This window comes from Anopheles darlingi, chromosome 2, assembly GCF_943734745.1.
Source record: "Anopheles darlingi chromosome 2, idAnoDarlMG_H_01, whole genome shotgun sequence".
Lineage (NCBI taxonomy): Eukaryota > Metazoa > Arthropoda > Insecta > Diptera > Culicidae > Anopheles > Anopheles darlingi.
This window is the reverse complement of record NC_064874.1, coordinates 86,246,902-86,259,401: the sequence shown is the minus strand read 5'-3', so window position 1 is coordinate 86,259,401 and position 12,500 is coordinate 86,246,902. Positions and strand designations below refer to the sequence as shown.

Genomic DNA, 12,500 nt, shown 5'->3' with positions numbered 1-12,500 from the left:
CGATTTAATATACCGGAGGGAGGAAAGGGGGGCGGTGGGTGCGGAGATGGCTATAAATCCACAGGATAACGGAGCATCACGCTCTTGCCGTGGAGTGTCTGCAAAGCTTTCGAATGTCGAACACCGTAAACATACATATTTTAAAACCATCTAGCTAATAAGCTAAGGGCTAGCTGTTGGAAAAAGCCCCGCATATCACGATTACACCACGACAGAAACCCATCGTGGGCTCCATGGTTTTCCCGGTGGCATAATTTTGACCTTCTTCCGCTCTATTATGCTCAACACACTGAAATGTCTTGGGACAGGACACTCGTTTCCTGTGCTCGCTCGCGCCACCCCGCCGGCTTCAAACTCAAGGAAGTAGTGCCGGTACTCCGCGGGTTGCCATAAAGTTAGCTAACGCCTCAGCTGCACTCGCCTGGGAGTTTGTGGCCTCCCCAGTTGGCCGACGTGTGGTTTCGCCTTGGCAGCGAAGGTTGAAGCTCTCTATACCTCTCTCTATCTCTCTCTATTGCTCATTCGCTCCCGCCATGAAGCAGACTTTGTCCTGAATAACAAATTATTGGGATGCTTTTCCTTTTCATGCGGCAAAGGTAGGAATTTCACTTTTCAACTCCCCAGACGGAGCGTCCCAAATCTACCTGGAATTATGCATGCCATCGTGGTGCCTCGCCACTGGCATGGAGTGTGAGGAGGCTTTTATTGGATTAGCCTTGTCTGTAATTAGGAAGCAGACCGAGGAAAAAGGTTGCCCCGTGCGTCCTCAGAGGAGTTTTTTATTCTCGTTCTCTCGTTCACCCAAGAGTCCTTTGAAGAAGCAGCTCGTTCGGGGAATCCGGGGAGGCGGAGGTCGTAAACGAAGCATGAGCCCGAACGCAGGTCTTCGGGAGACCTATGTTACTGGGAGCCTTGTAACAGTTATGGATACCTTCCGTTGGGGGGGCTGCTCCATCTTTTGCAAGTGTCCGAATGCTAGGCAAGAAATCGGAAAAATTGTTGAAGAAATAAAACCAAAAGTGGTATGTGAGCTTTAAAGAGGCATTCAGTGCCATTCCGTCATTTAGAATTGCATCCTGCTCTGTTAAGTATTAGAGTCAGCAATGCTGGGGATCGAGATGCTTTTTACCATTACTTAATGTCGATCAATCCATAAACCCCGTGCTCCGGGCACCCCCTTGAAATCGTAATTTACGCTGGCAAAGTGCGCGCTCAATGATTAATGGACAGCACATTTCATCGGTTTGCCGGATATTGGCGGGATTCGCTAGGTCAGGGAAAATTGGTGGAAAAACTGCTTTCACTCTCTCTTTTCCTCTCGTTGCCATTCTCTATCTTCCTCTCCCCTCCAAGAAATATATATTTATAGCACGAGCAGCGTTCGTTCTACTGCGCCTGGTGCGCTACCTGCAAATTCGGCCGGGTTCAAGGGTGTGCGAGATTCCAGTCTCAGCAGTACCGCTGCACGATCGCCACGAGCTTCAAAGAAACGCGAACATTGCAAGATGTTTGTGTTCGCTTGCGCGCAGCGGAACGATAATTATTCTCAAGCGTTTCAGTCATCGGCAGGCAGGGCGCGATACAAGAGGCCGTGGATGAATAACATTTACTTTTAACTTTTCTTTACCCTGTCCCGCATTCTTCACTATCTTACATGTGCGAGGTGCGAGCGTGGGTAAATGTTTTGGCAAAATGCAACCGACCTTTCCGGCGACTACAAACATAAACGCGTGCTATCAAGCGGACGCGCCACGTCACTTACACCCTCTGTCATGGAATGTCTGGTACTGGTAGGTGTGGTGAGATCAGGTGGCCTGATGGTCTGAAACTTTTCAACGCCTCGTATCTCGACGGAAAGCCGCGAAAAGTTGCTTGCAAGTTATGTTTTGATATCTCTATTCTCTCTTGCAAAATGATCCTGCTTGCGCCCTCCTTAACCACAGGGAATTGTGGCACTAACAGCCATTCAAAGGGGTTGTGAATGAGGGTCCTAGTAGGCCATCCTAGCAGGCGGCCTGCCTGGCTCCATTGTCAGCTATTTTTCGGCCACCCTTGGCTTGTGGTAGTAGCTAGGCTATAAAGAAACCACAATAAACTGCGATAAGAGCCTGGCGCGTGGTCGCGCGGGTCTTAAAATTGCGATCGTCCCCCCCTGCTACTGATGCTGTTGCTGGTGCTGCTGCTGCTGCTACTCCATTGCTAATGATGCCAGAGTGCACTGTATCCGGGCAGTAGCGCTCCGGCTAACGTCACTCGGTGGAGCAATTTGTGGAGCGCAAATAAGGTCGAAGTTTTTGGGTGGAGGGCCAGACGCCAACACGTGCCACGTGATGTTTTGGGCTTGGCCGCACAGTTGTGGCGAGCGAATGAGCGAACGAGCGAACTTTCCGGGCCCCCCGGCCGTACCATTTACGCCAAAAAGAGAGATAATCTGGTTGTTTTCCCGTTGTTTCAACCGTTTTTCCCCGATTCCCCCAGCCATTTGTCCTGATTGACCATTACCGTGGCGACTAACGGGACTCCCGTCCAGGCGTGACGTCGATGGCTGGGCGTGCAAAAAAGCAACCCCGAAAGTTTTTGCTGTTCGCAGGTTTCATTTTCGGGATTTTTTTTTTTGGGAGGAACTGAAATCGCTGGACTCGGTGAAGCCAGTGCTTTAAGCGTTTAAGTGAAGAGCGATTGTATTATCCAGGGATTAATGCTCATTACACCTGAAGGGGGGGGGGGGGGGGGGGGGACGTGCACCACGTGTGTTTCTTGAAAATTAATTTGCTTTTCCACAATTGAAGCCCCAACAGCTGTGCGTCTCTCAGTAGTTATTCCGGTAGCTTTCCGCTTGCCACAAAAACACACACACAGACTTTAGTAGCTAAAAGAGACGTCCGTGAGAACGTGAAAGAGCGGCACAAAAACAAAAGGCGCAGATAAATGCTTAACCTAAATCCCGAATGCCAATTTGGTCGCTGGTGTTGCTCTAGCACGGGAGCAACTCTGTGGAAGGGACGTGATGCTTTCATCACAACAACAGAAGCGGACAAAAACACAAAGCATCGCTAACGAGCTCCAAAGTGTCATGGCTGGCAGGCACTGCGTGATGGGTGGGTGCTTTGTGGGTGGGAAAAGCTTTTCGCACATTATTTCGTCATTGTTGGTATGCTGGTGGCACTGCCGGGTGCACGGCGAAAGGGGCCGAAGGGAATTTTGCGTGAATAATATTTTTCTAATTGTTGTTTGCTGTTGTGTTGGTTCTCATACTCCCACTATATCCCTTTTTCACCCTCTCTCTCTCTCTCTCTATCCTTTCTCTCGTTACAGGCCAACCGGCGACCATCCTGACGTCCTGGCACATACATCAGTGCCATTCGCTTTTGTTGCTGCTCGCTGAGCGTCGTGCCCCAGGACTCGCTGTACTTGCTGGTGGAGCAAGGCCGCTCTGGGGACGGTTCTCGGTGATGTGCGGAGATAACGGAGCCACGTGTGCAATGTCCGGCTGAACGATGGTCCACGGTGGTCGGATGTTTTTCGTTTGTGCGATGTTCTTGTTTCTTAAAGTGACATTGAGGCCGAACCTGCAGCCTCACAAGGGGCCCTCCAGCATTTATCCTTCTTCTTCGTCTTATCTGAGATGAGAAATTCATTATTGTTAAGCAACGAACTAGCCTCTCCTGTGATGTTAAGGCTGATGTGCTGGCCGGTCCCGTTAAGCAGCAGAACCAGCGAACAAAACACATTGGGCAATAACGTGGAAAATGAGCTTATGATTGAATAATGGGAAATGTGGGTCAGTGCCAGCCGATCGCCAATGGGCCGGCGAGAATGGGGCAAAAGATTGACGCAGAAACGTTTCGGCGAAGAAAATCTTGCTGCAAATTGGATTTATTATGGCTGCTGAAGGATCTACTTGAAAGGGAAAAAGAAATATTTGAAGAAAGATTCATCATCCCTCCTCGTTTTGGCGCCAAGGACGGTGGTCAAAACATTGTTTGAATTTAAGTTTGTACAATCTATTCGGAAAGATTTTCCAACAACGATCCATCATCGAACGACCGTTGGACTCCACCCACACCTTACAGCCATAGCCGGTTACATCAAAGAGAAATTTACGTTGAAACAGTGAGGTGATTGCTTCCAAACTTAATTTTAGCGAATTTTTTATGTTCTCAATGGATTAGATTTGAACTTTTATGTAAAACATTTGCAGTTGAATTGAGCAGTTTCAATTTAGCGAAAAATGTTCTCAATTTTACGAAAGCTAGGAACAAGTTTCCCATTTTAATATGCTATGAATATGTTTTTCGAGGTTCAAGCACTACGCGAACCAAGGATTATCCCATCCTTCACCACACAAATATACCCTTCCACACGAATCGTAAGAAGATTATACTTATCATCTCACGATACACGATACTTTTGAATCAAACTCTTTTCACATTTGTGATGAAAGGCATACGCGGATACGCCCCGCCGGGTTTTGGCTTTGCATTTTTTATTATGTGGGTATTTTGGGGATTTTCCACGGGGCATCGACAAGAGAATCAACTTTTCAATACCCTCGGGATGTAGTTGATTTGCGTTACCGAAGGCGCTGCTGGTTGACTGAAATCACACGTTGAGCCGTATATAAAGGGATCATCCGGATCGACTCTCACGATTACTCTTTACAGGGTTGACGTGCGCGTTCTGTGTGCAGGTGTCCGGGCCAGTCCATACCAGCTTGTTAACGTGGTTGTCTTTTGTGTGTTAAAGTGATTTAGCAGCAGGCCAGCGAACCAAACGGAGCTTAAGTTATCAGAATAGTGTTTCAAAAGAAGAGAGCGAGAGAGAGAGAGAGAGAGAGAGAGAGAGAGAGAGAGAGAGAGAGAGAGAGAGGGTAAGAGATTAAGAAGGAGATAGAGGGATCTAGTATCCTGTCAACTGTGCATGTTGTTGTTTGTGAGCTGAAGGTAGACCACAGCAGGCGCACTACTGGAGGCGATACGGCGCCAGTCACGGTCCATTGCGGCACGCCGTGGACGTAAGGTTAAGGTAAGTAGCATTCTAACACCATTTTACTCGGTTGCACATCATTGAACCCCCCAAACCGTGCTCCTCCTAGCTTGCTTATGGCTTTCTACGTTAGCTGAAGGTTTTGTGTTGCTGTTTGAAAGCCCAGGAGGACCTCACTGTACTTAAGCATCGTTCTCTGAAATAATTCAATTGTTAACAGAATTGTCCTACATGGTGCATCCGCATTCGTGTACCACCCTCGCTATCGGCCATCCTGTATCACGCCTGACAACCTGTGAGCGCCTGGCATTCGTGGTGGATCCGGAAAAGCTCCGTCAACTTGGATGGTATCGGTACCCAACCTAGTTGTCGCGGTAGAAAGTTGTAATACCTTAGCTTTTACTATGCTCTGCCAGAGCACAACACACACAGTGCGCGCTGTGCCTCGACTGCAAACAACTCTACCTGCGGTAGTGTAGCTAACCCAATAGACCCGATGTGCCCACTCTCTGGTGTACGAGTCAGGTCGATTGAGTGAATTCCCCAGGAGCGGCGAAGCCTGGGCCCCAGGACACACCTGAAGGGAAAGGGAAGGGAACACGGCTGACAGTTGGGAGGAAAATGTCAGTTGCTTGAGGTGCTGCATACAGACGAGGCAAGGAGAAGGAATGGTGTTCCAGTGAACCGGAAGCATCGAATAACACAACGGTGGAACCGTGTTGATTTCAACCTCTGCACTGGGCGCTGGCCGTCAGATGGATGCGGCATCGTATGGTAACGTTTAAGTGTTTAAACCCGAATAATACCTGCCAGGCATCGCCTCTGCTGTTGGCATGCCGGTAGGCCAGACCTTTCAACCCACCCGGAGAACTGGAACCTCAGGAGAACATTGGCCGTTTCTCGGGGTGTAGTGTGTGTGTGTGTGTGTGTAATTGTGTTTTGGCTGATGCCATATTGTTGGCCGGACGTGCGATGTGTACTTCAACGGCAATGCTGATGAGACAGATGGTGTGGTCTGGTGCTCCCGGGCGCTGCGCTGGAAACAATTTGCAGCCAACCTTTTCCTAGGACCGGGTTTTTGACAGCGATGGGTATGGTTTCATTGCCCCTATCGCTCGAATTTCTCAGGTGTGTGTATGTGTGAAGGAACTCAATATGTGTGAGGCAACGGAGCTAGAGTGTGGTAATGCAAATTTAAACCAGCTGCCAGTTAGTAAGCATGGCATGCAAGAGTAATTGCAAAACGGAGTTGATTAAAGATCGTGCTACGTAGTGGTAGTACTGGCAACACTCTCTCGACATTCGGACTGGCATCTCATTGTACAGCTACTGTAACATGAGCAGCTTCAAAATGAACAAATCATAATTAGAAATTCAAATGAGAGGGTAGCTCAAGTATCATTTCGTGGAGCGAGGAATGTGTAACGATTTGACCATACGAAACGACAGCGCGGTTTCATATGTTAGGGATCATTTGAAGCAACGGTAGAGCAGATATAGCTACTACAAATAGCTTGCAGTGGTAATGTTTTGGATTGTGTTTTATGCGCAGCAAAACTGCTGCTTTTGCATTGTACGAATAGGAAGCCAGGGTTATCATTTCTCGTTTTATATTCATGCTGTTCGTTGTTGAATTCAACTTGATTTTCAGCATTGCAGCATTACTTATTATTTCTTAGAAACCAATTCCTCGTTCTACTTTGAGAATAATACCGGATGCATCCGGTTGGAATGCATTTTTAAGTTGATTTTTGGCTCATACCATTCATTGCGTTCAACGAGCATTTATTGTTTAAAGCACGAATTGAACCATTCATAAATTCAAGTCCAATGGATTACTAACCTATCCTAACAGTTTGGCATCGATTTGGTCCTAGGGCGTAGACGGTAGTTGAAGCAACACGAGAACAATAGAGAATGAGAACAAACTATCGATCTAGAATGAAAAATAAAAATCTACCGCGAAACATGATCTAAACACACCATTAGTGTGAGAACAGCCGCTGCACCGACAATTCGCAATCCGTGGTCGTCTGATTCTTGTCCGTTTTCCCTGTGGTGGTAGTGTTCTCTGTCTGCCGCTATCTCTGCGGGCGCCAGTCACCCAGCATAAGACTGGCGACCATTGCGACTTTGACTGGAGTACGAAGCTATTTTTTTAAAGTGCTCCCAACATCACGACAGAGTATGTGCACCAGATCATTGTCCTTCGTTTGATTCCACCGTGTTGTGTCTGCGACAATATTAGGGCAACCGATCGCAGCGAATTTCTTGCTCTCGTCTTCTCTGCTCGAGCAACGCTTGGAAAACTTATGCCAAGGATGTGTCTTTCGAGACTCGAAAGCGAGACACACACACGCTCGCAGGACAGATACTTGACCTACCGCTCAGATACTAGCGCCAGCAGATCGCAACGCAGACAACAAAGAAGCGATGCCGATTCTGTGCCACTTCAGGACGGATTTTTGAAGATCTCTAACCATACTGCCATCGCGCTCTGACGACCACTTCCAGCACAGGCATCATTGTGAAAAGCAGCAAAAATTCAATTAATACACATTCGTAGGTGACGTGGCCGCCAGTGAAGCGTGCCCCCTGCGAATGAGTAAGATTATAGTGAACGGAACTTATCGCTCCACTGATACGCGAACGCTCTAAACGATGCTGAAGTAGCTCGCTTTTTGCCTGTCTTCCATCGGCATCGCGCAAAAGAAATGAAGCAATAAAACATTATGAGAAGCGAATTAGATTTAACCACCGCGCGTCTCCACCACTCTCCTGTCCAGTCATTCGGTATCAGGAGTCTGGTGCAGAATGGCAGAATGAGATTTCATTTTGGGACCGCTTTCACTACCGAAGCTTTTAGCAGCTATCGCCTTTTTTTCTCCATCACGCTTTCTCAGCATCAAACAAACGCTCGCGAGCGAGCGGCTATCACAAGCAGACCAAGGCGGTTCTTGTTGTGAGGGAAGAAATTAAGAAGCTAGCGCGTTTAATGTTTTTATTTTGCTGAACAGCATGGTAAACCTGCACGCTCATCGTGCTCATCATACGGTTGGATACGAAGGAGCAGCTAGCTTAGTAGAACCATTCTGTGGCGAGTGAGTCTGACAGAAGCTAATGTGGCAGCTCGATGAATGAGAATTTCATTTCTGCGTTTCCTGGCTTTTTTCCCGGTGGTCAAGCTGTGGATGTTCAGCATTTCCATTTCCCTAACATGCGCCACTCTGTCGGCTGTTTGCTGTCATTATCACAATTAAGATTTACGATATCCAATTCGCGCACCCAACGCACTGGTCACTGGCCGTAACGTGTAACGTGGAATGTGCAGCGTGTGTGGGTGTGAATTTTGTGATTTTCACTCTCTCGCTCTATGTCGCTCTTTGCAGAGGCGCTCTGTTACTCGTTTTCCCTTTGGAAGCTCATTACCATGATGGCGCGCCTTCCGGGGATGGGTAAAACAACGAAAATTGGAAATAAGATTAATTATCTTGTTTGCGCTTCGCTTCTCACCGGCTTTGTTTGAGCTTTGGATCCAAGGCCTGTCCTGACACAGATAACCCCACGTACGCCTTACGTCACGGGATCGGCCTACATACAAGGATCGGTTTGATTATCAATTCTGGGAACTGATTGCATGTCAACGCGCCGTGCTTGTAAGGCTGGATTGATCCAATAAATCAACTCATCGGCCTCCTCCTGGTGCGATTGATTGATTGTGCTCTATTGTATGAGAATTGGTTTACAAACTTTCTCAAAGAAAAGGATCAAACGGGCAGTATCGTTTGAGATACTGAGTTTTCAAATGTTAGACAACAATTTAAACGGTCAACAGGAAGCTCCCGCAAGGCTGTTAATCATCTGTGCGCCATTCATTAGTAGCTCTTTGGTCGAATTAAAACATTTAAAATGCAAAGTCATGCTAAAATGTTGCCGAAGAAGTTGGGTTGGGCTTGGGCTAAACATTTTCAATGCTGTTTTCGTTCACTGTCCGGTTCTAGCGAGTGGCAAAATATTAGCAAACTTTAAAACATTGCCAAGCATTCAACCGAAATAAGGATCGGTGAGTTGGTCCCGGTAAAGTGTTATCACCCGAGTGCCCGGTGATGATGGGAGCTTCATCATCTGCACACTGTCCGGCGTTCTTTCGACTTTGCAGGAATAAGTAATGAAGCAAAATTTGAAGTGCTGGCAGCTAACGGATTCAAGACGCCGGGAAAATGAAGCATGACGGTCCCTTGCACCGGGCTAAAGCAGTTTGTTATCCATACTTTGTCCCTGTCCGTTCCATTCGATCATATTCCGGTCAGGCACAGGCACCTCCTTGCTCAGCTTGATTTTTTTGTTTAGCTTGCTTGATTGTCACAAAAACAGCCCAAAACCAGGGCGAGATCGAGTGGAAAATTGTGAGAATTGCTGTCCTTTTTCGCCGGACAACTGCCTTCTCCGGTCCTGCCTGTAGTCATCAGCACAAGTGCTGCAGAAAAGAGTATTAGTTTTTCTTCCGAAGATGCACCATAAAAAAGGGGACAAGCGAGCGAGCGAGCGAGCGGACAACGTAAAACTTCTGCAGCGAACAGTTTTACGGGACGGTCAAATGGAAATGACCATCCATCGGTTGACATCGTCATTATCCGTCGGTTACCACTACTTGCTTGGTTCTAGCATCACCGCTGGCGGGTGAACACAGGCAAACAATTTACGAAGCAAAAACAGGCGAAATGGCACCAAACTTTAAGCTCACACCAGAGACCAACGTTAAGATCGCTTCACCACAGTGGTGAAACTCTTTACCCAAAATCCTTTCCATCTTTCTTGCGGCAAGGATGGTGGAGTGGTGGCGTCTTGGGATGAAGTTTCCTTAAAACACTCGAGGCGTAGCAAGGAAAGCGTTCGGGTGTGTTTATGTGAAGTTTTATCTGGTCCTGTTGGATGTGGTGAAAATGTGATAACAAATTGTAACAAATTCAAAATGTTTCTCCAAAACTTGTAGAAGGGGAAGGGAGGAGGGGCGTGGTCTAGGATGTACGGAACTTCCGCCTCGGAACTCCCCACCATAAGCCATTGTCCTAGGTCAGGTTCCGGCGTTTGGTGGAAGCGTCTGTGGTTCGTGCGCTTTGAACAAAATCAATATTCATTTCGGTGACGCCCGAGAGAACACACCGGATCTAGGCTAACGAGAACGAATGGATTGACGATAACCGGAAACAACTTGAGATAAAAATACAATCTTTTCATCACCGCATTGCTAGGGGTGGACTTGTTACAGGGTGTTATGGTTCCGCTGTAAGCCGCATTATCAAAGCGCTCGACGATCGAACGAGGTTGGGAGAGGAGGGGCGACTTGGTGAGTGGCTACCATGCTTACCGGTGGCCAGCACCAGCATATGGCCGTCGGATAGACTTTCGCGATAAGCCGAATGTCAAACACGACGCCTACACTAGGTGGTTCCGAAACTTGCGAGACACTAATGGCACTCGTTAGCCGACACCACACAATTCGCATTATTATTGCCGAAAGGACACGCCACACATGGTGCCGCCACAACGCATTACGCATTCCGGCGTGGCGTGTGAATGAATGTTAATGCGCCCGCTGGTAGTGGGCTGGCAGAACGCGACGTGGCAGAACATGCTGGACAGGAAAATCCATTTGAAAAATGATACAATTCCTACGCGGTGGCGTGCTTTTTTCGCCATTGGGTTGTGGTACGCATCCGGTCTGTATAACGTCTAATTGAAATTCCAATCACTACATCAGCATCCGAGTGCCATGCCGCGCGCACGCTCGTGTCTCTGGACTTGGCAAACGCAAAAAGCTCTCTCTCGAGTTCATTAACCCAACTGTCTCGTATGTCATCTTTCAGCATACGCATGCCACGACAGCTGGCATCGTTTGCGTCTTCTAAGCGCACCATCAGCGTCTTGGTGTCTGCGTTTGCCTGGAGAAGGTGCGAAAGGTGGGGAATCGTTTGATAAATTGCTTCTAGCCACAGCGCGTCAACGACTCCAATTAAAGCATAAATCATCATCGTCGTCATCGCCGGTAGCAGCAGCATCGTCGAATCGCGCATCATCAGGGTAATGCTAGCGGGACAGAGTGGTGTTCCGAGAAAATACCAAAGCATAGCGGTGGGTCTGGATGGAGGAAAGGATAGCGAATCAAAGCATACCTACCTCAAGCCAGACACACACACAAACTCACACACATCCCACATTATGAGGTTGAGAGAGAGGCCAGGAAGTGTCAGGAAGAATTTTCTTTTCAATCTTCAAGCTGCCTGGAGCAGGAGCATCCTTTTCCATCAGATGATATACCATCTTCCTGGTGAACTTTTCCTCTCTTCAGGTTTGTTGTTTTTGCATCTTCGGTCCGGCACGGTCCAGGCTTCGGATGACTTATACTTTGTTAGCCGCCGTCAGTACTGAAATAGCTTCCAGAACTAAACTTTAATTGGCTTGGTAAATCAGAAAAGCAAAGTTGCCGCTACCAGGTATCCAGATCTGATAATGATTCCACGAACCAATTGCTTGGCGTCTCGGCATCGTTCTTTGGCTCGTACCTCTTGTCTAGCAGCTTCACCGCTTTCTGATAAACTCATATTTTCATGTCCTTAACTTAGCTTGAACAAGCTTCAATCGCTATGTACACTAATTGGTTATAGAGTAAGGTAAGGCAACAACCACAACTCCGCTCATTTGCTGTACATTATTGCTGTTTCTTCCGAGAATCCGAAGAACTTGAAGCGCAGTTTTGTATTATTTAAGAAGAGCCTTCTCGGAACAATCTGCTAGCCAAGAGGGCTCGAACTTTGGCTCATTAGCATGTTCAAGCGGATTCAACGAAATCGGCTTGTCGTAGTTTCCATCACCTTCGCACCGTAACAGACTGAAGTTGAAGTTGAACAAGCTAATCAATTGTGAGTACACAACGTCCTTCGCAAAATTGAACAATTCCGCTGTGCTCGATGATGTATCAGTTGGAATTGGATTGAAATTCACGGAAAAACCCTGGATGAAACGAGACTGGCATACTATACTGGGTAGATGGCTTCCAAACTGGCCGGTATGTTGATTTGGTGTGCTCTGTTTCTTGCTGGAGTGGGACGCAGTCGAAGATTTCGGATACGACCAATTTGATTGAGATGAAATCACTCCGTGTTTATTGAACGCTTGTTGGAGTGGTATGGTATCGTTGGTAGGATAAACGAATTCTGACATTCTGAATGCAAAGGTAACCATCTCATTGTGCCGGTCCCGTTGGGAAGCGGTATGCGATGGTTTGAAAAAGTTTCTGGAAAGCTTCACCCAGCATGGCCGGTGTCTGGCGGCCCAATGTCTGGGTGAGATATGTCAGCATAACTTCACCGATGAGCAGCACATCGCAACCGTACACGTTGCGTTGCTCGTGCCAGCGGGCAATCCTTTTTAGCGTCTCATGAAACAACCGGGGATCCTTGAGGCCGTACTCGATGAGCGAACCGAATGCCTTAACGATGTGTATCGACTGGGCG

At 47.7% G+C, this 12,500-nt stretch overlaps 2 protein-coding genes across 17 annotated transcripts in view; one reads left to right on the top strand and one right to left on the bottom strand.

Annotated features, from left to right (window-relative positions):
• The window catches only part of LOC125951335 (transient receptor potential-gamma protein), a 62,410-nt gene that overhangs the window by 21,936 nt on the left and 27,974 nt on the right, over nt 1–12,500 (top strand). For 7 of the 16 annotated variants that reach the window (XM_049680106.1, XM_049680101.1, XM_049680104.1 and 4 more), the window contains one exon: nt 4,665–5,025. The exons of 2 other annotated variants lie outside the window; for them this stretch is intronic. The gene's annotated coding sequence lies outside the window, so the exon portion shown is untranslated. Of the gene's footprint in view, nt 1–3,315; nt 4,119–4,664; nt 5,026–12,500 lie in introns of those variants that run through there. 7 more of the 16 variants (XM_049680113.1, XM_049680108.1, XM_049680114.1 and 4 more) reach the window with 2 other exon arrangements.
• LOC125959607 (myoglobin-like) overlaps nt 12,230–12,500 on the bottom strand; it is a 555-nt gene continuing 284 nt past the window's right edge. Inside the window, exon 2 of the mRNA XM_049692433.1 lies at nt 12,230–12,500. This exon is cut by the window's right edge and continues 90 nt beyond it. Within this exon, the coding sequence (XP_049548390.1) occupies nt 12,230–12,500 (271 nt within the window).